This window comes from Rhopalosiphum padi, chromosome 3 (assembly GCF_020882245.1).
Source record: "Rhopalosiphum padi isolate XX-2018 chromosome 3, ASM2088224v1, whole genome shotgun sequence".
Taxonomy (NCBI): domain Eukaryota; kingdom Metazoa; phylum Arthropoda; class Insecta; order Hemiptera; family Aphididae; genus Rhopalosiphum; species Rhopalosiphum padi.
This window is the reverse complement of record NC_083599.1, coordinates 28473114-28494105: the sequence shown is the minus strand read 5'-3', so window position 1 is coordinate 28494105 and position 20992 is coordinate 28473114. Positions and strand designations below refer to the sequence as shown.

General features: G+C 32.3%; 1 protein-coding gene across 4 annotated transcripts; it reads right to left on the bottom strand.

Moving 5' to 3' along the window:
• Window positions 1-1332: 1332 nt before the first annotated feature.
• Window positions 1333-20578, bottom strand: LOC132927364 (protein MON2 homolog). Of its 4 annotated transcripts, XM_060991876.1 has the most exons (31): window positions 20442-20578; window positions 19789-20382; window positions 19649-19721; window positions 17130-17386; window positions 16668-17059; window positions 16387-16557; window positions 16086-16268; window positions 15622-15993; window positions 15422-15547; window positions 13428-13730; window positions 12977-13250; window positions 12738-12897; window positions 11762-12124; window positions 11277-11665; window positions 11052-11188; window positions 10206-10562; window positions 9916-10128; window positions 9274-9449; window positions 8957-9119; window positions 7645-7894; window positions 7410-7531; window positions 7124-7321; window positions 6893-7027; window positions 6322-6788; window positions 5378-5897; window positions 5152-5289; window positions 4312-4637; window positions 3986-4221; window positions 3492-3840; window positions 2999-3078; window positions 1333-2593 (listed from the first exon to the last, which is right to left on the bottom strand). In XM_060991876.1, the coding sequence occupies exons 5-31, from the start codon at window positions 16815-16817 to the stop codon at window positions 2406-2408; spliced, it is 6546 nt and encodes a 2181-aa protein (XP_060847859.1). In that variant the 5' UTR covers window positions 16818-17059; window positions 17130-17386; window positions 19649-19721; window positions 19789-20382; window positions 20442-20578; the 3' UTR covers window positions 1333-2405. The 4 variants fall into 4 exon arrangements, with proteins under 4 accessions (XP_060847859.1, XP_060847861.1, XP_060847858.1 ...); XM_060991878.1 differs by having other exon boundaries at window positions 12738-12894; window positions 19789-20578; XM_060991875.1 differs by having other exon boundaries at window positions 19789-20577.
• Between the last annotated feature and the right edge of the window lie 414 nt (window positions 20579-20992).

The following is a 20992-nucleotide window of genomic DNA, read 5'->3' as shown; positions in this document are numbered from 1 at the left end:
AATATTCTAATGTATTGAAATCCAATTTTTTTTTCGCGCAGCTTCAGCAATTATCGCGGTTTTTGATTACGCGGTCCAGCGTCGTAAACTCGTAACTAAAGATTTTTTCAGGACACATCCGCGATACTTCGATGGAAAGATTTATATGTATGTAATTATATTATGGAAATAATGGAATTATATATATTCAAATATTCAATAGACAATAATATATGAAAGATTTGTTGTGCGTCGACGATAAGCCAACGTTATGATTTCATTATCAATATTAGAGATGATCTATATATTGCGACCATCTCTTGCACTAGTTTGCACTCTATACTCTATTTAGTCTATACTCTATAATATTAATAGCTTTCACACATCTCTTTTTTTTAATTCTTTAATTTATTTAAAAGTGTGCGATTAGGAGGTACCTAGGTATTTGTTTTTAAACAAAAAACAATACAAATCGATTAAACAGTTAACAGAACGACAAAAGGTATTGTGTATGCTCAAATTATCCGTGGTCAATATTTTTACAATTTAGTTAGGTTAACGTATAAAAAAACATGCAATTATAATTTTTTTTATTTTTGTACGCTTTTATATTAGTAAGTTGTACTACAAAATATTATAATTATTATTGTATTTATTGAGGGTATTTTGCAAAATACCAGATTTTGAATAATAAACGACCGCAGTAGGTACTTGCTGCGCGTTTTCATAAATTATTTTGAGTATAATTTTCAGCAATTATTAATATGAAATGAGTACCGACATTATAACTATGTACGATTTGGATTTTATCACATCCGTCATCCTCTGTTACTCTGTAGTCATCCCCCACTGAATGTATAATCATTAACATATAGCTAATTACAATTACATTTTTGAAAATGCTAACACAATTATCTATTTTATATTAAAAATATTAATAAACATAATACTCGTTTAACAAACCTATCAATTGGGTAGTTACACTACACTAGTACTTAGTACTATCGCCACATAACAGGTAAATTATGTTTTTTTCTTTTTTAATGAATAATATTTCTACTAGCGAAAACCAGATCCCTCTTTTTAAAGTTTGGGCAATTATAGATACTTAGACAAAAATATAGTACGCTCATCGTACATCCCATGCAGAAGAAGACCGCGACAACGAAGTACAGATAATACGTATACCGCGAGTATAAAGAGTGATTTAAATCTACAAGTAGATAAAACAATTGATTAACTGAAGAATCAAACAGCAGAGATATTTGGATAAGGAACTCAATAAAAATTAAAAGCACTGAATGATATAAATGACTTATAAAAGTGTTTAAAAAAATAATTATAATCAAAACATAAATAATCAGTTTTGTTTTATTATATTTACACACTCACACTTCACGTAATACAATATAAAATAATAGTAGTAAAACGTCAATATTTTCTACAACAATCATATTGAATTTCATATTACATATGTTGTACAAAGTATATTTATAGTTATTATCGCATTTAGCGGTGAGAGCAGTACCTATATAGTCGGTAGTAAACACTACACATATAACATAATATATTATAATATTATAGAAAAAAATTTACACAAATACATAATTGTATTAACGTGCATTAAAATATTACAAATAAAAATAAAAAATAGACTCTCATCTGGAATCTTCCCACTGTATAAATATTATAAATACAAATGTCCAAAAATCGTTGACGAGGACGGAAATGATATAATTGTCTTCATCGCTATATAAAATAATAATAATAATAATAATATGGCCACCACCGCCGTGGCGTTTTACACTATACTCATTCTTCATTCGGCATGTGCGTTAGCACCAGCCAGACTATATCGATCATCGTACCGTACGCACTATATATAAGCTCGTCGTTTAAGAGGTATTTTTTAAGCGCCCACGGCTAATTGTTTATATCCGTTTATCGTGTAAACGTGTATAGTGTATAGTATAACGATAATGATACAACTAAAATAATAATAATAATAATGACGATAACAATAATATATAATAACTGCTATTCACCGAACTATATAAGGTGTAATATATAGGTACTACTGCTTGGGTTAACAATAATTAAATCAACACTGGAGTGACGACGACGAAGGTAATAATCATGACAGTAATAGTAAAAAAAAATAATAATACTAATAATGATGACGATGATAGTTATAAGTAATAGGTAATAGGTAAGTAATACAGATTATTCACAAACAAAAACACGTTATTTGTGATTGGCAGCAGCGGCGGCGAAGGCTTCGACAAGGAAAAAAAACAATAATAATAATAATGATATCTAATGAAGAAAATAAAAAAACAAAAACGTTTTTAAATGATGAAGGCGTGCGAGAAGCAGCGAGAGGAGGAATGTCTCCGAGCGGTGGCAATAGTGTCGACTCTTCGGAGTTATTGTTGTTGTTGAGCGTCGGCAGCGGTCGAGGGCGGCGCTTTGAGCAACAGGTCGCCGTATTGGAGTAAAGCTTCGGTCAGCGAGTCAGTGACCTGAGGCGACGAACAACATTGTTGAGTGTGCGGTACGCACCGCACGAGGCACGGGTACAGTCTGATCAACTGGTCCCACACGGCTTTGCTGACTGGTGATATGAATAAAAAATAAAAATGTAAGTGGTTGGCGCACGTCTGATTATATGGTTTCGAACGGGTGGCAATATTAATGCGAATTGGTGGCTTCAAACGGACAGGTGGATGTGGACCCAGAAAAGGATGGGGAAGCGGCAAAGTGGACATTTAACCCCATAAAAACATAATTGTGTAATATTATCGTTTGGTTTTCTTATATTTATATTAATTCGGGAGTTGGTAAGCTAGATTAATTCATCACCTTGAATAATGCAATAATAGAATTTGAATAAAACTGTGTGAAAACGATGAGGCTCGGGCAAATATGAAGACTAAAATAATCAACATATTGTCATACCGTTACATTGCTCCCTTATATTACATAACATATTTATTATAAAAGATCTGTTGGTTCTTACCTTTGTCGGGAGTTTTTTTCAAAGACACAATGAGTGTAGCGATTGCTTTCAGGACAAATGATATTTCCGACATGCGATACCTATACAAAATACAATTGATACATATTAATATTTTTAGACATTAAATAGAAAATAGTAAAAAAAAAAAATGCAGTTCGTTTATGTCAATTCTCTCGTAAGTACTTTTTAAAATATGATTCTAAGCATTATAATATAACAATACTATATTACTATAAACATTTATTATGTTTAGCATTATATTTAAAATTAAAATGGTTATTTTTAGTTATTATTTTTATATCTTTTACGAATCCGAATTGATCAACTAAATTAACTATGTAATGAAAGATGATATTTTAAAAGACGAATAATTAATTTTAGTTAAATATTCACTTAATGATGATCTAAGTTTAATAGTTTTAAATGTAAAGCAACGACAGATGTAATATAAATTTATTATAAATCAGTATATAATTGGTAATTGGATATGAACCTGGGCAATGGACACTTTCCGGTCAAACTTTGATCATGACAGAACTTCTCGACAACCTCCTGGAATCTGTGCAGCAACGCCGTAACAGCGAGTTTGCCAGTAATCAGTTCGGCGTCCGCGTTGGATTCGTTACCACCACTGTTCACCGTTGCCGCTGCAGTATCCGTCGGTGGAGGTGACGACGATGATAGGCCATCTACCAATGAAAACTGCAATAGCGTTTCAAAACACACTTTGGCGAACTGTTCTCGTAAGAGGGATGGCGGCGAGAAACCGCCGACGCCAGAGCCCGTGACACCGCCAGAAACGCCTCCATCGCGGCAATCCACCATCATCATCGTATCGTATCCTGTTATACCCACACCCATCAACAACACCGATTAGTACACGAAAATAAAATCGTCGGAGCAAACGGCGTGCCAAAGGTATCGTCGAACCATAACATATAAATATATTTATTTATTTTTTAAAGTATTTGCAACAAAAACACGTACCACCGCCGCCGTACGGATAGTTGGGCAATGTCGACGCGGTGGTGGTGGACAACACCGAGCCTCGATTCAGCAACACCACCACTCGCATGATGAACTCTCTAGGCACGTTGGTTGACTGCGACAGTATTTCATCCTTCAAGAATTCCACCAGCTGACAGTCAATTATCACAGAATCGTTTTCGTCGTTGTCGTCCACCATTTTATTGCTTTTCAACATCGCGGATGCTGGAGGTAAGCTGCGCAACACAACGGAGTAAAAACAAGCGATGAGTTAGGTGCGAATAACAAAGCAAAACATTTTTAATACGTGCGTAACAACAACGAACTTCTTTGGGAATAATATGTCTTCCAGAACGGAACCAAGCGGTGACCAGATAGAAATATAATCGTCTCCAGCGGAGTCTCGTGCCAGCGGCACCCCCACTGACAGCACATTCATTAAGCCGACCACCAGTAGTTTCCACGTGTTCTGTTGCTGTTGCTGACGTCGCCGCACTAACATGAGATGCTGCTGTTGTTGCTGTTGAACGTGTTGCTGCTGTTGTTGTTGCGTGCTTCCCGACGATAAGGGAGTAACATCCATATGGTAATGGAATGACGGAGCTGGTGTCGGATAGGAAGAGTATCGGCCGGCAAGAGGTACAGAAAACACCTGTGTGCAAAATGAGCGAAATTATTACCTCTCTTGAAAATTTAAATTTCAAAAAGTATTAGCACTTTACGTGATAACAAGAAAAAAAAACTAAAATATGTAACTTATAATCAATAAAAATAATTTAAAAACGCAGCAATTGTTTTGATAAAAGTAAAAACCTTATTTAAGATCTATCAAGATAAAATAAAAAATAAGTGTGATTAAAATAATATACCTACATTGGCTACGTCCAAATGGTAATGATTATGGATTTAGGTAAACTAAATAAAGATAATTCTAAATTGTATTCTTTAAGATGTAACCGTCTTCAGTAAATAAGAATACATACTAAAATAATGCATTTAAAATATAACAGGAGTATACTATAAATAGAGACAGCTGCATAGTAATAGATTTCTGTACGACACTGTCAATAATGAATTCAGATTTTTATAATTTCATAATTTTTTAAGTACGAATTAATTAAATAAATAATGTTTAGCGCACACCATACTGGTTAACTATAATTTACCTCAATGATTCGTCTCAAAATCTCGCCTTTAACTACGCATGTTTCGGCCGCCGTCATTCCATACAAATCAACAATCATGAGCACTGCTTTTTCACCAAATGCTACGTAATTTGAATCGATAGCCACCGCCGCTGCAAACTGTATTAAATAAGGATAAAAAAAATGATAATGAAAATAATATATTATATTATATACATAACAATATGCAGAAAAGGCAGACACGTACCTTGTTGTGATGGTGAAATTGGTCGACCGCCGTTGCACCGTTTGTCAATTGCTGTCTATCAACACCGGTGTTGGATACAGAAGGCGGTAACGGAGGGCACACGAAACGGCAGAATTTCAACAGTTGATCGAAGAGAGGACACAGAAATCTCTGGACCAGTTGACTCCGCTGCCGTTGCTGCTCCGCCGAAGTCATTGAGTTATTTTTATCTATGTCACCACTGTCACTACGTATCGGCGTATTATCAGCGACAATAGATGACGAAGGTCCTGCACCATTAAATTCTTCTTCGTCGAAAATCAATGTTTCCCGTTCTAACGTTTCCAGACACTGTAAAATCTCGTCCTGCAATCGAGTCAACTGTTGTTGACTGTAACTACCACCGTAGTAATTCTGTTGTTGTTGTTGATGATGATAGTATTGATGATGGTGATCAGACAGAACCACCGCCGCTGATCCGTCAACAGCAGCTGCTGCATCCAATACTCGGAAAAGATCCTTTAAATCTTGGTCAGTGAACCTTAAAATACAATAGTATGAGAACTGTGGTTACTACAAGAAACATTTTTAGAGAAAATAAATAACTATTTTTTCTACAATATATTTAGGGGGTTATACAAATAAGTATACACAAATAATAATGATTAATAAGCCCTTTTCATAACTAAAATCAATGTTAAATCACAAAGCCGCTACAATTGAAACATACAAAACAATTTTAAATTTTCAAATCTATAAAAACAATTGTGCAAGTAGGTCTAAAACCATGAAGTAGGTACTTCAAAAATTTGAAAATCGTATCACCCTCAAAGACTAAAACAATAAACAAACGTTATTGCAGAACCAATATTCCCATATTACAAAAAAATGAAATATATTAATATAATATATATACTGTATACAAAGGACAAAAAAGATACCCCGTGGCACTTATTGAAACGTACCTGGTTTTGATGCGCGTAAATATTAACGGAAATATTTGCAACAGGGCCGTTAAAAATTTCTGCTTATGTTGCAGAGACTGATGATGTTGTTGTGGCTGCTGATACTCGCGACGACGACGGTCTTCCGCTCCGGCCGCTGACGATCCGCTGCTGGCAGCCGTTGTCGGAGGTGGATTAGCGGGACTTTCAACAATTGTCGTTTCAGTAGCAGCCGTTGCGATTCGCATCCACACAGTCCATGTACATGTCCAAATTTCATTTTCCACCAACGAAGACGGCGGTGTCATTGTAGGTGCGGCCGATCCAGCAACTCCGTTTTTACTTTGCCAATCTTCTTCTCGCGGCAACCGATCCTCAGGCGCTGCGTTTTTATCGTTTGGCGTCATATTTGTACCATCACCGACGTTATTGGAGTTGCTATAAACCATTAAGAGTTCGTGCAACGAACGCAACCCTGCCAACGATACCTAAAATAAAAAAACAATTTATAAACGAGAATATAACGAAGATTTTTCATCAATCGATAATAAAATAAATATCTACTGCACTACACTTTACTTAATATACAAACCTCCACATTTCTATTTAAAGCCGCTTTTTCCATGTATTCCAACAGCAAGGTCCACGCCTTGACAAAATCTCCACCAACTGTCATTGAGTACTTCTCTGCGTTAAACACCCTGGCTAAACCATACAGCGTAGATACCTTAATTTGAAATACATAATAGAACATAAAAATTAGGAATACCGTTATTACACCTCCATTAATCTTAAAAAATCAAAAACAAATATTCAATCTAACCTGCGTTTCTGCCCATTGTTTCTGATCAGTATTCCGGGAATGGTGTATCAGTATCGTACCACCACCCGCCGATCCACTTCCACCACTTCCCCCTCCACTACTACCACCCGTACCGTCGGAAGCTGCAACCGTATTGCACGTAGAATCACTGGCCGACTCGCAGAGCATTTGTACTTTGTTCATTAAAGGAAACAGTACCTACAGAGCAACCACAATATTATCACATGTTCACACAATAATCATAAACAATAGACACAGAATACATAAAACAAATAAAATGTATTACCTGCCACAAAACAGCATTCCACGATGACGGAGTCAATAAGTTTGCATGTGCTGAAATCGTTGATAACAATGTTTGTCCGGCCGACTTCCTAACAGCGGGTCTGGGATCGATACAAAGTTCACCTGAAACACGCATTAGAATGACAAAAATAATATTTTTGATGAATTTTAGAATGACAATTTTTAACAAATGATAACAAAAATAACAAAGATAAGTTTTATGTTTGTATACTCACCTAGTTTGGTGAATAAGCACATCCACAACTTATCAAACTCAGACATTTCCGCTAGCGTAGTGACACCTGGAAAATCGGGATATACCAGTTCTTGAGGATCATTCAACGTGATTCCTGACATTGTTGCATCTAGTGTGTTACCATCAGTCAATGCTTCACCACTAGCTCCTCGTTTCATATTGTTATCACCTCCACTATTGTTACAGAGCAGTTTGTCTTTATTATCTTTGAAATAATCAGCAACGTTCCACTGTGTATGCATAAAAATAAAATTTGATTTTAGTAAATATTTTAAGGTATAATTATTATGGTACTAATAGCTTAAAAAGCTTAGGGGAGGAATATTAGTGGCCTGTGTTCTAAGTTTAAATTAATCGAATATGAAACACAAAGTCCAAACACTGGTGCTTACGTCATAATAATAGCGTAGTATAAACCTTAACCATATGAAATTATGAACAGTGTAAATAGTGTGATGAATATATTATTTACCATAAATATAAATTCATATTATAGCTATGGTTAAATTATTTGTATTACTATAATCTTAAATTAATAATGTTGGTACAACTCAACCAATGCACCAAACGTTTCAAATAGTTAAATTAATATATAGTGTAAAATTCTAGTAACAAAAATTAAACTATACTAATCTAAAATAAAAATTATTTAAATTTAAATATTTAGTATAATTATTTATTAGAATAATTTGATTTTGGGTGACATTTAGAATTTCAAAGTATTTCTCTGGTTTTGTATTTACATTTATTTTATAAGCATTCACTTATAAATAGATATTTTTAAAATTTACATTACCAAAAAAGAATTGTATATTAACTACTTCAAACTAATATTTTTGTGTGGGGTTAAAATTTCTAAAATATCTATCACTGTGTGTATTTCATCACAATTATCTATAACCTTTATTTTATTAAAATATGTGCTTTACCTACTTAATCGAAGATATACAGTAAAAATTTATTACAATTGTAATTTACAAATAAATGTTTTAAATAATATTTTTACTTTATCTAATAGGCATGGGTAGCCTATAACAATAAATGTATTTATTATCCGTTTTTGGTACTTTAACCGATTATACAAATAACTAGTAAAATGTTTTTTTTCAGTCTATGTTAATACTCAATACTGTCTAAAAGTGAATTTGGATTTTGGGTGTTTAGTTGCCTTAACCATTTCAATTGTGCTTGCAGTCATACTTGTAAACATTCCATGAGTTTTAAGATATATTCATTTTTTAATGGTTAGTTTATTAAAACAAGTGGTTTTTTTAACAAAAATATATGTTTACCATTAATCCTAATGCTGTCAACGATATGTTCAAGTCACGTGTTTGCATTCCAAATTTTGCTGTGGTTTCCAGACACAAAGGTAAGCATTTGCATGGCATCAGTGGCAAAAAATCAGTGAGTACCAGTTCTAAACACTGGAATGCTATTCTTATCAGGTTCTCTCTGAACAATTTAAACAATTAATCAATATTCAATACAGTTTACCAATCATTATAAATAATATATTAATATACATGTTTATAATTTATAATAAATAATAGATCATTATAATAGTTATAAAAATATAGTATAATATAATTGAAAAAAAAGACATTACCCATGACGGTCAGATACAGCACCAACTATGTTCAATACTAATGGCCAACCATGTGATAATGTCTGTCCTGATCCATGCAGTACTTGTAATACACATTCCAATTGCCGTTGTCTGACATCACCATTCATATTTAATGACAATTGTGATAATGGACTTAGTAATAATATTTGTAGTTTCTATTATAAAAATGTGTATCAATCAATAATAGTTTTAACAACAGGATTTTCCAAAGTAAATATATATTTTATTTTATTTTCATAACATGGTATACAGTACTCGTGGTATAACAAATTTCAAAAGACTAAGAAAGAAGTTTATTATATTAAGAATATATTATATCATTATTTGCATTATATACCAAGATATTTCCAAGACAATGACAGTTTTGTTTGTTAAATTTAGATTTTTGTTATGCTAAACTTCGTTATATCACGAGTTGATTATAAAAATGTTATAGGTACAGGGAAACATTTGTTTTTAAAAATAATTTAATAAAAATATGGTACCCTAATGATACAACTATCATAATTCATATGTAATTCTGTAAGGTACAGTGTTCCTTCAATCATAACATAATTAATGTACCAATAAGTGAAATTTAGGTAGAAGTTCAAAGTAATAAATCATGGATATTAAACTAACTTGATTATCTTTCAGCGGAGGCTGATATTTATACTGTAGAGCCGCTTTCACCAGGTATGTTATAGCTTCGACACCCCATTCACGCATTCTAATGTGTGGATGCTGACAAACATCCAACAAGTGATTAGTCACAGGTCTCCAAAGTATGTCAATACGTGAAAGATTAACTAATCCAGTTTCTAAAAGTTTAGCGACAGCAAACAGTGATGGTTCCTACATATATACAGAACAATTTAATTAATATACATAGACAAATTATAGTTGTTATATTATGTAACAGTAAAACTTACCCGATTGCAATAGGCCAACTCCATGGCTTCATGTGACAACTTGCAGAGTGCATCAATTAAATGGTGAAGAGCAACATCATCCAGATATCTACTGGACTCAAAGAGCCGACTGAGCATGGTTGAAAGTACAGGCAGGTCGGCGGCCATAACAGCCGTTGTTATGACAGCAACATTTGATGACGAAGTTGTTGACACTGAAGAAGTGGACGATGATAGTGAGCCAACGACCGTACCATCTGCAACAGTGGCGGAATTGGTGACACTTGAGTGTCTATTTGGCACCGATGTAGCAGCACTATTTCCTGCTTTAAGGCTTCCACCAGTTGATGGTTTCAAGCCCAATATCCAGACAAGATGCTGAAAAAAAAATTGTTGATATTATCTAGTTATCTGACTTAGCCTATACAATCACTGATAACAAAAAAAAAGTGATAGGCATAATACGGATAAATAGTGTGACGTCACATACGTTATTAATCCTTATCAACATTTATTTTGGATCCAAACAAAACAAAATACACATTTAAAGTGTATATAAAATAAAATAAATTTTTAAGTTATAATCTTTTAAAACAGCTAAATCTATTAAATCTATTCACAAAAGACAAATGCAAAATAAAAAAATGTTCTAAACTGTTTTTAATTATTTTAACAAATAAAATTAATTTAATAATTATTTTTGTATACATTTTAAATAGTTTGTTTGGATCCAAATGATCCAATTAATAAAATATGTAAGACTTGATAACATGTATGACGTAGGCACTATTCAAGGGTATACATTGATAATTTACACTAAACGTATTGTAATGAAGAATACAAATATAGAAATAAATGATTCAATACCTGCAGAGTGGTTAATACCAAATGCCAAGATGATCCCAAAATGGAACCATGGCAATGTGCTAGTACTAACAGAGCACGCATGCACTGCAGATTCTTAGCTGTAAGCATGACAGGCCCATGGTTCTGCAGTGAGGTACCTACAAAGTCCAATAAGCAAAACCAAAAATATAAATTTAATTAAAAAAATTGGGTCTGGTGAATAAATATAAGTAGAAAAAGTGTTACCTGATGGTGATGATGACATGGTCTGCAGAACAGACGAAGGAGTGGCCAATGGAGTTCCCACAGCCACTATGACTTGTTGTTGTTGCTTGTAATCAGCTGATTCTGGGCCATACCCACCTCCAGTCGCGCTGCTATATTGTTGGTGATGATGGTCATCATACATCGTTGCAGAAGTGGCATATTGCACTGTTGGCGACGTTGATGATTGACCTGCACAACAAGTATTGACTGCTCCACTAAATACAGTCAGGTTGTAATGTGGTGGTAAGCATGCACGGCACACAGCTGTAATAAAGGCGTCACGTGGCCCCCGCATATCCAACAGACCACATAGGCCAATATATGCTTGCATTGCTTTTAGCATGTTTTCTGTGATTCCTTCGTCAGTACTACAATAGAATAATACATATTAGACAATGACAAAGACATATACAATATTATGATTAAATTACTAAATAATATAATAGAGTATAATTAACACTCACCATGACTCAATTAGCGGGCAAAATGTTGTTAGTAGTCCATACCAACTACTGTTTATTATCTGTTCATGCAATGGAGATATCTTAGCTCCAGTTGTTTGACTTTGTTCATCATTGCCATTGTCATCTTCTGGGGTGTTTTTTTGGGAAAGACTGTCAGTATTTCGTTGATGACCACGTCCATCTTCCCCAACATTAGATGATACTGCAATGGTGGAAGGCGGAAACACAACTGATTGATGTATATCGGGGCGTACTTCAATTTGAATAGCACGAACTGCATCTACTAAGCATGCATATGCCACAGATACACCATACCCATCAGCCACTTGTGGTGGTTCATCGTGTTTATCATTCATTTCCAGGCTATGAAAAAAAAAACAAACAAACAAAAATTGTAATAAATTATATTATAGGTATTAAAAAAACAGATGCAATTTATAATATTTAATTATCATCAAATTCTTATTTGTATACTTTATTCAATCTCATATTCAACAAAATGCATTACCTGTCTATTGTTGGTACACTAATATATCACTACTATCTTGATAAATATAAAAATTATATTAGAAATAATACTAAATTTAAGTTGGATAAAATATATTTTTCAGCCTGATAATATCCTTAATAATAAATTTACCCATAACTATATATAATCAAATAAATACTTATTATGGTTTATAGGAAGCTATAAGAGTACTTTTAAAAAAGGATTAATCATTAAATATTATACATCATTAACATAAGAAGGACCATTTTAATTTTTAACACATTTTGTATAGTATTAGATAATCAATTTATAATATAGTTAACATTTTTTTTTTTTTTTTTTATGAGCCTATAGTAACCTATAGGATTTAAAAAAAAAGATACTAAAACACCATTTAAATCTCAATAAATTTAATAATATCTTATACTAAAATCATATCAGTAGTTTCTTGATGTTATGAATTAGTTGATTATATACATTACTCACTAAATGGATTTAGCTTGACCAGTTGGTAGCTGGATCACTACTGGTAGCCATACACCATTACGTCCAAAAAAACCTGGTTGTGGGGACACACCGGGACCAACTGGCATGCCAGCCAATACAGTTGGTGACTGTCCTTGAAGTGCTGCGTTAGCAGTTGCTGCTAAATATATAAAATTATATTTAATATTATTATTAGTATTATTTATGTAAGTTTCAGTAAAAAAATAACAAGTACATACCCATCATTGCAGCATTGTTCATAGAACTGCCACCTGACACCACCATAGCAGGATTAAATAATGATTGCACGTATCCAGCTAATGAGTCAATAATATCACGAAATATCTTGGTGCTATGTAATTTGAGATCATAACATGCGCAAAATGCGGCTAATAGGCCAGGTTCAACCACCAGCCGATGTAATACCTCCAAAGCGACAGATCTTTGCCATGCAGGTTTGTCAGCATCCAAAAACTTGACAATCAATGACAAGAATATCTCACACTCGGTAATCTAGATAGAAAAACGAACAAAGCATTATTTTTTAATTTAATTTTTAAGAAATAATGATTAATAATAATCTTCATCACTGATGATCACAGTTCAATTTTCAATGTTAAATTGATTTTTCAAATCGAACTAGAAAATTAATTCTATAATATGTTAACTATTTATGAATTATATACGCACCAATAGCTTATGGTATTTGCGAACCAATATCGAAACGAGACGCAATAGTCGTACTGTAATAGCATAATGTGGTCTATCATCACCGCGGTGATTTGAGGTAGGACTGCCAGCACCACCAGTAACACCCATCATCATTACTGAAGAGTTATTATTGCCAGAAACAGATGAAGCGCCGCTTCCAGAGTTGGTTATTGTGTTTCTCCTAGCGCCACTATTTCCACTATGATGCTTGACATTGGGAGAAAATAGCTTAATGACTAATGCGCAGACACGCTCTTTTAATAAGTATCTAAACTCCATGTGCTAAAAAAAAAAAAAAAAATAGTTAATATAAAATATGTTTATATCAAATATTGTGTACACAGATATTTACGGCATAAACATTAAATTATTATATTAGCTATGCATCTTACACAGTTCTATTTTAATCCAGACTTTCAAGAGAGCACTTTTAACATTTATTGTTTTTATTATTTTTGTAATTTAATATTACATACTATGAATTAAAATTTTAAAATAATACAATTAAATTTTATTATTTTTTTCATTCAATATAAATAATTTATAGTAAAATCCAGAATAATTTACATTATTTAAAAAACTTGTGTGCAATTCTTGAAATTTTATTTATTCATATATGGATATTATATTTATATTTATTTATTTATATATATTATATCATATTTATATAACAATAAAAACATAATATGAATTAATATTAAAATATTTTCATGTCTTCTTAATTATAATTTTATAATCTCATCTCGTGGAGATTAATGAAATTTTAAAAATTGATAATCATCAATAACATAATAATATTAATTACACTTTAAAGTCATTGAAATTATCACTACAATATTTTATCAACTATATAAGAATATAATTATTTTTAAATTATCAGTTCTTATAATGTAGATATGTACACAAATATAAAAAATGTAATTTAAAAATCAGCTTATTTTATTGATAACTTCTTGAATATTGAAATGCAATTAAAAAAATTAATGTACATACATATAATCCAAATATTAATAATATTTTATTAAATATAAATAAATGCTACTAAATTTCTTTGATATAGTAAAATTGCATATACTTTTATAAAATTGTGTACCTTTAAATAATGAGAATAAGTTCAATTACATAAGATTAAAAGATTAGTTTCATGTTTAACTCATAAGTACAATTCATTATCTTTATAAAATGTAATAAGGTATTGAAAAATTTAAGAAATAGTTTCAAAATAATAAGACAAATATTTTGTTTATTAAAAAAGTCCAATCAGTATAGTTTGTATACAGACCTAATGATATGAAACCACCACAACTAGTTGTATGCATTATCAACTAATATTTTATTAATATATTAATTTAAGTCCTAAAATGACTTAATAGCTGGAGAATGAGATATTGATGAAAAATAATATGGATTTTTAAAATAACAAATGTGTTTATAAAAGTTATTAAAAACATAGAATACCAGATACTGAGTTACTACATTTATAATTTATATACATTAAATGGTTTGGGTTAAGGTAATCCTTTAAAGATAATTTATTCTAAATTTGATGTTTCCAATTATAATTTATGAATATATTTTTTAAATAAATATAGAATAACTGAATAAACTGTATGCACTCATGTATCAGTAAATTTTTATTTAGGCATAGCTTATTTAAATTAGACTTGATATGTATACAAAATTATAAGTAACACGAAAGAAATCATAAAAAACTAATAGTCATAAGTTGAGTATTTTCTTATTAAATTTAATAACATCTAATTTGGGTAATTAAAGTTGGATATTCACAATAATATATTATAACTTTCTACCAAAATGTATGATATTTAGTATTTATTGATAGATCAAATTTAGAGAAAAATATTTCAAGTATACCTAAATGCAGTTATTTAGCTATTTAAAGAATATTAACTTTTATACTATCTCTATAACAACTGAAGACAAGATTTGGAATGAATATAACAATTAATTACTTTATAAAACACAGGCTGAAAATCAGAAAGCACAGACTCCAGTAATTCCAGACCAAATGTCCTGGTCATTTCCGTCATTCCAACCAGCCAATATGGACGGTCAGTGTTCACCAATCGCACAAGGTCCTGTGAAAATATAGAATTGAGTATAAATTATAACACAAAAAAATGAAAAAAAAATGTATAAAACTAAAACATACCTGGAACATATGATATGCATCTGCAGCACATGGGCTCAATGAAGACACAGCAGCGATATTATCATTTCCACTTACGTTGCTACCATTATACTGATGATGATGATGAAGTTGTGGCAATGGTTGAGTTCTATTACTTTGCTGTTGTCTTTGGTCTTGTGGTGGAGCAGAGGAGTCTATGCCATTTCTTTGTTGTTGTGCATCATATCCATTATCGTCTTCACTGCAGTCTTTAAGTTGTTGTTCGAGCTGTTCGTCTTCATGCATAACACGTTCAAATACTAGAGCTACAAGCTGACGTACAGTAGCACCAGCCGTGTTAATGACGGCTTGCGAGTCTTTGGTAAAATGTAGTCGGAAACACAACACTAAATTCTGTAATATATACACATGACCATAATTAGTAAACAACAATTTAGTATGTATATAAACTTGAACAACAAACGTTGTAAAAACATTATAATTACCCTAGCTAGAGTTTCACCGCGCACCACACAGTCGGTGGTCAATAACAGCGTGACACTCTGTAATACTTTTACGTGTTCAGTCCCCGACTCCATTAGCATCCACAAGGTATCAGTTATGTAACGAGCACCTTTTTGGTCGACTGCTCGGTGTGTGATTAGTTTCTGTATGGTTCCCAGACACATCTATATAAATTTAAAATTATATTAGAAACAAAGTATAACAAGTCATGGTAAAAAAAAAACCAGATAATTATTATGGTTATTATAAAATACACTTAACCAACATGTATATTGTACAGACCTTGACGATTTTTGGCTCCTTGGTCTCACACCCCTGTACAACAGGATATAGTATTTGATTGACAACATAATATATCTGGTGATGATGGTGGTGTGGTTGTTGTTGTTGTTGCAAGTGATCGGCCGCAACAGCCGCTGAGTTTCTCAATTTGACAATGGCCTCTTCAGACGCCTGTAACGGACACATAATATTATCATCAGAACGTCGCGGACAGTTTCTCGTCGGGAAACAAGCACAGCACGAGCGTACACACGAACAACGGTCATGTAAATCGGACGTACCTCTTTGATTTGTGGATATTTCTTCTTCGTCTCCATGGACAAGCTCTTGAAGTCGTTCTGCAGCGATTCCAGTAGTCTGATGGCATTTTCGTTGTCGGTGACGGACGACGACGGCGAGGACGTGCCGCCGGCCGGACGACGGTGAGCCATGACGGTCGGTGGCCGTGCGAGGCCGACCGTTCCCTCTCGTCGAACCTGATCGATCTAACCTTTGCCAACAGCGTGTACGAATCGTTCACTCACTCCAGGCGAGGGGGACCGCCTACCGCTGATCGGCCGTCCTGGTCGGTGGTGCGAGACACGACAATGGCGCCTGTCTACACAGCCGACCCACTGCCGGGCACCGTGTTAACAAGAATGTTGCCCGGCACGCTCACAAAACGGGTAGGCACCTGTGAGAGAAATAAAATGGTCGTAAAATGTTGGACGTTGACTAGCACGCGCGCAGTAGGGTCGTCTCACCGAAAGTTGATTTCCGACGTTTCCGTTCGCTGACAACGGCGACGGCGATCGACGATAACAATGATAGAAAAGAAAAAAAACGTAGGTAATCTGTAATCTGCGGCGGCGGTGGCATTAATATTGACGTTGTCGACTTGTCGTCGCCGCCGCCGCTGCCCCTGGAGTGTAATCGTGGTCAACTGTCGCTGTAGCACCAGTGCACATTGATAGTGGCCGTGGTAGTAATGGTCGCAACTCGTAAGCGTCGTGATAACGAACTAATAATATCAACAAAAAACCATGGTTTACGTAAGTACTTACATCTTGTTATTATTAAAATTTAATGACAATAATAAATATTATGCATCAACATTCAATATCTTATAACGTGAAGCAGGAATTAAAACCATGAAAATACAAATCTAATTTTTTTATTTTTCTATTACTTATATCGTATTTGACATTAGTGCTAACTTTATAATTACAAATTTAGATCAATAATTAGGTATACAAATATGCAATGAAACACATTATTAAATAAGTATAGTACCTACCTACGTGCTACGTAGTATTATTTACATTATGTGGCTCGTTCATTATATGATTGTCCTTGCTTGGTTTTTCTAGTTGCTTATTAGCATTGAGTATAGATACTATACTATACTATAGTATATCTATACTCAATGTTATTAGTTATTTGAATTTTTTTATTTTTTTATTTTTGTATTTATACAACCTGATGTAAATATAATATATTTTTACAATAAGTAATAACTAATAAGTATACGTGATGTACTTATGGGGAAAAAGGAGACTGTTGGCTTGGTTGAAGAATCCACCCAGCAACGAACTTCATGGAATGCGAAGAGGTTTTTTTTTTTGGTCATGACACCATCTGAGTTATTTGAATTTGAAATAATAGGTATTCAAATCTTTCACGTTATTTGTTTTTACGGAGAAATATTCCATCATTAGCTACTTAACGTTTTTTGTATAATATTTTGGAATTAAGTCAAGATGGTCAGCGCTTTGTAGACTTTTCTCAGGAATGAGTAATGAGTATATTTCTAGTTGCATAGCCTTTATAGGTTTCATTTGACCGTATTATTCTTCCTGCTAGGCACTATAGTGAAGGTTAGTTGATATTTTTTTCATCAAAAAATTTGTGGAACTTTGATTGGATATTTTAAAAGTTGTACTCCATATTTTGGTCGAGTTCTTTGTACGTAAAAGATTTGATTTCAGGACATATTCTCTAGCGTGTTTTTTGTTTGTAATGAGAGTAGTAAAATTCATCATAATTAGTAGGTATAAAATGTATCTACTTTAGTTTGCCTACCTATCACTATAAAAACTTATAATTACTAGATTTTTTATAAGCACGATCGTTTTTGTTTCATATCGGCTTAAGTAGGTATTAAGTATTAAAATACAAAGTAATTTTGACAAATTAAAGGTAGGTAATGTTATGATTAATACAATAGTGTCGTTATACCATAACATATATCATGAACTGAGACTTAAAGTTTTATTAGTTTGCAAATATTTGTTATCTCTAGGTTAGTAAGTAAATCTGCCCCTCCTAGTAATGAATAATAATACTTATGTTTTAAAAGATCCTATGATGTTATTGTTGTTATTGGATTTGGCTGTATGACTATCCTAACTTATGCTTGTTTTATATTATACCTAAAAATGAACCTATTTATTTTTGACTAAAATTCGTGTTGTACATGCAAAATAAGTATGTTTAGTTTGTATTAAATAATATAACCATAATATTAATTTTTAATTATCTGATGAGTTTTGTTATTATAGTTTACTATTTGAAATGTTGAATTATCAAAAAATTAAACCAGGATTGAATTTTTATTGAACTTATCTATTGGTATACCTATTTAATTATACATACCTATTGACTAATTTATAATAATGTAATAGATAATAAATTTGCAAAGTATGGATAATCTAATAAATTAACGAGTATAATAATAGGTATAATGTATACATTATATTTGTATAGGTACCTGTTTATAGGTTATTAACAAGGTAGTAATTTTATTATACCAATTACGTATATGGATGTTGTCAAGTTTATACAATATACATATAATCTGGATATAATTTCAATGATAAAATAATCATGCATTGCTGAATCCTACATCTCGACCATGATGATTTATTCAAAATTATTAATCCTATAGGTAATTTGGTCATAATGTAAGTAACTGATAGTTCTGTTATAACTTACAATAACTATTAGTTATTATTTTTTGTACAAAAAATAGGTATGAAATACCTAGTATATAATATACAATTGTGTATTTCTTCGGCTCAGTGGCGAATCCCTCCCCCATTTTTATAGTAGTTTATACATTATAATAGAGTTGATTTGTCAGAAATATATTACATACAAATATTTATCAATTTATTATTATGATTTATGTTAGATACAGATTAATAGTTATGCATGATAAGATTAATTAATAATTACCGATTAATTATTTTGTTGAAAATTATTTTTAATTTTATATGGGTACCTACTGTTGCGATTTGTTCGACTGATCGTCGGCCGTCGCCTTTGATCGATAACTTTTTTTTTTTTCTATTGATCTAAAATACATCGACAACTAGGCCATTAATATAAGAATTTTTGATAAATTACATGGTTAGTATTTACCAGTGTTGGTTAGTTTTGACAGATTTGTTGGGAGATGTGAAATTGGTTTCGATACTGGTTGTATTTGTAACATTCGGTGATGATGTGGTTGACGGTTAAAAGAACGCTGCATGAGTCACATAGTGGAGGTTCATCTTTACTCATCAAATAGCTGTGCGTTAGGTGTGTGTGTCCAATTCGGAGGCGGTTTATTATGGTTTCTTCTTTTCTATTGAGCTCGGGATTTTTCATAGGTTTATATTATTTTTTATTTTGTTGAGTTTGGTGTTAAGTTTACGCTAGTAAGTGTGCAATTTGTTATTTGAGTCTAGATTAATTTCGTTCTTTGCGTCTGCGAGAATTTATGGTTGCAGTTGATGTAGATACTATTGCATTGTGAGCTTCTTGATCAGCCATTTCATTTCCAGGAATGTCTATATGCTCCGAAATCCATACAAAATGGATATGTTTATTTTTTTTTTCCTGCAAGGAAACTTTCTTCTTGGATGAGCTTCTATTTCGGTTTTTATGGTAATTAAATTATCCACTGTTATCCATTGTTGATCTGGTGTGCCAAAAACCGCTTTGCTCTTTAGATAATATTTCGTTTTTTTTCTAAAAATCATATAAATCGATCGGCAACTTATATACGATAACAATAATAATTATACTACTCTTTATTGTGGATGTTATGAAGTCCCATGTGAACGATTCAATCCATTTGATTTTACCTTAGAGTATATAGTGTAAACTACATTTAGGGCCGACGCTTGAAGTATTGGCGCCCTTTACCTCCTCACCAAGTTAAAGTAAAATTTAGTTTTATAATAAGATTAAATAAAAATAAAAATAATTTAAAATGTGATACTTATAATTATTATAATTAATATTAATAATAAAAGAACTTCACTTTTATAGCTTTTAATTCAGAAGACTATTTGATAAGCCTTCGTAGTTTACTTTTTGGACTAAATCATTTTCAATAGACAAAATCGCTAACGACGAGAGCCAATCATGTCATCGAGAAATTCAAATAAATTTTTATTAATTTAAATTTAGAGAAACTTCGTTCACCGTATGCTACTAAAACTGGAATTGTCAAAAATATTATTTGAGATGTATAAGTTTAAGGTAATATATACTTTAATTTTATATCAACATATCGTATATAAACTGGAGCGCACATTTGGGTGATTCTTTGCCAATTGGTAAAAACTAAAAGTGA

Bases quoted from the DNA above. Each gene is read 5' to 3' on its own strand.
- LOC132927364 (XM_060991876.1), bottom strand. From the start codon at position 16,817: ATGGCTCACCGTCGTCCGGCCGGCGGCACGTCCTCGCCGTCGTCGTCC. The intron at 9,120-9,273 runs GTAATGTCTTTT...TAAATTGTTCAG, and splicing joins GCTGTATCTGACCGTCATGG to AGAGAACCTGATAAGAATAG. The intron at 2,594-2,998 runs GTAAGAACCAAC...TCATATCACCAG, and splicing joins GAAAAAAACTCCCGACAAAG to TCAGCAAAGCCGTGTGGGAC.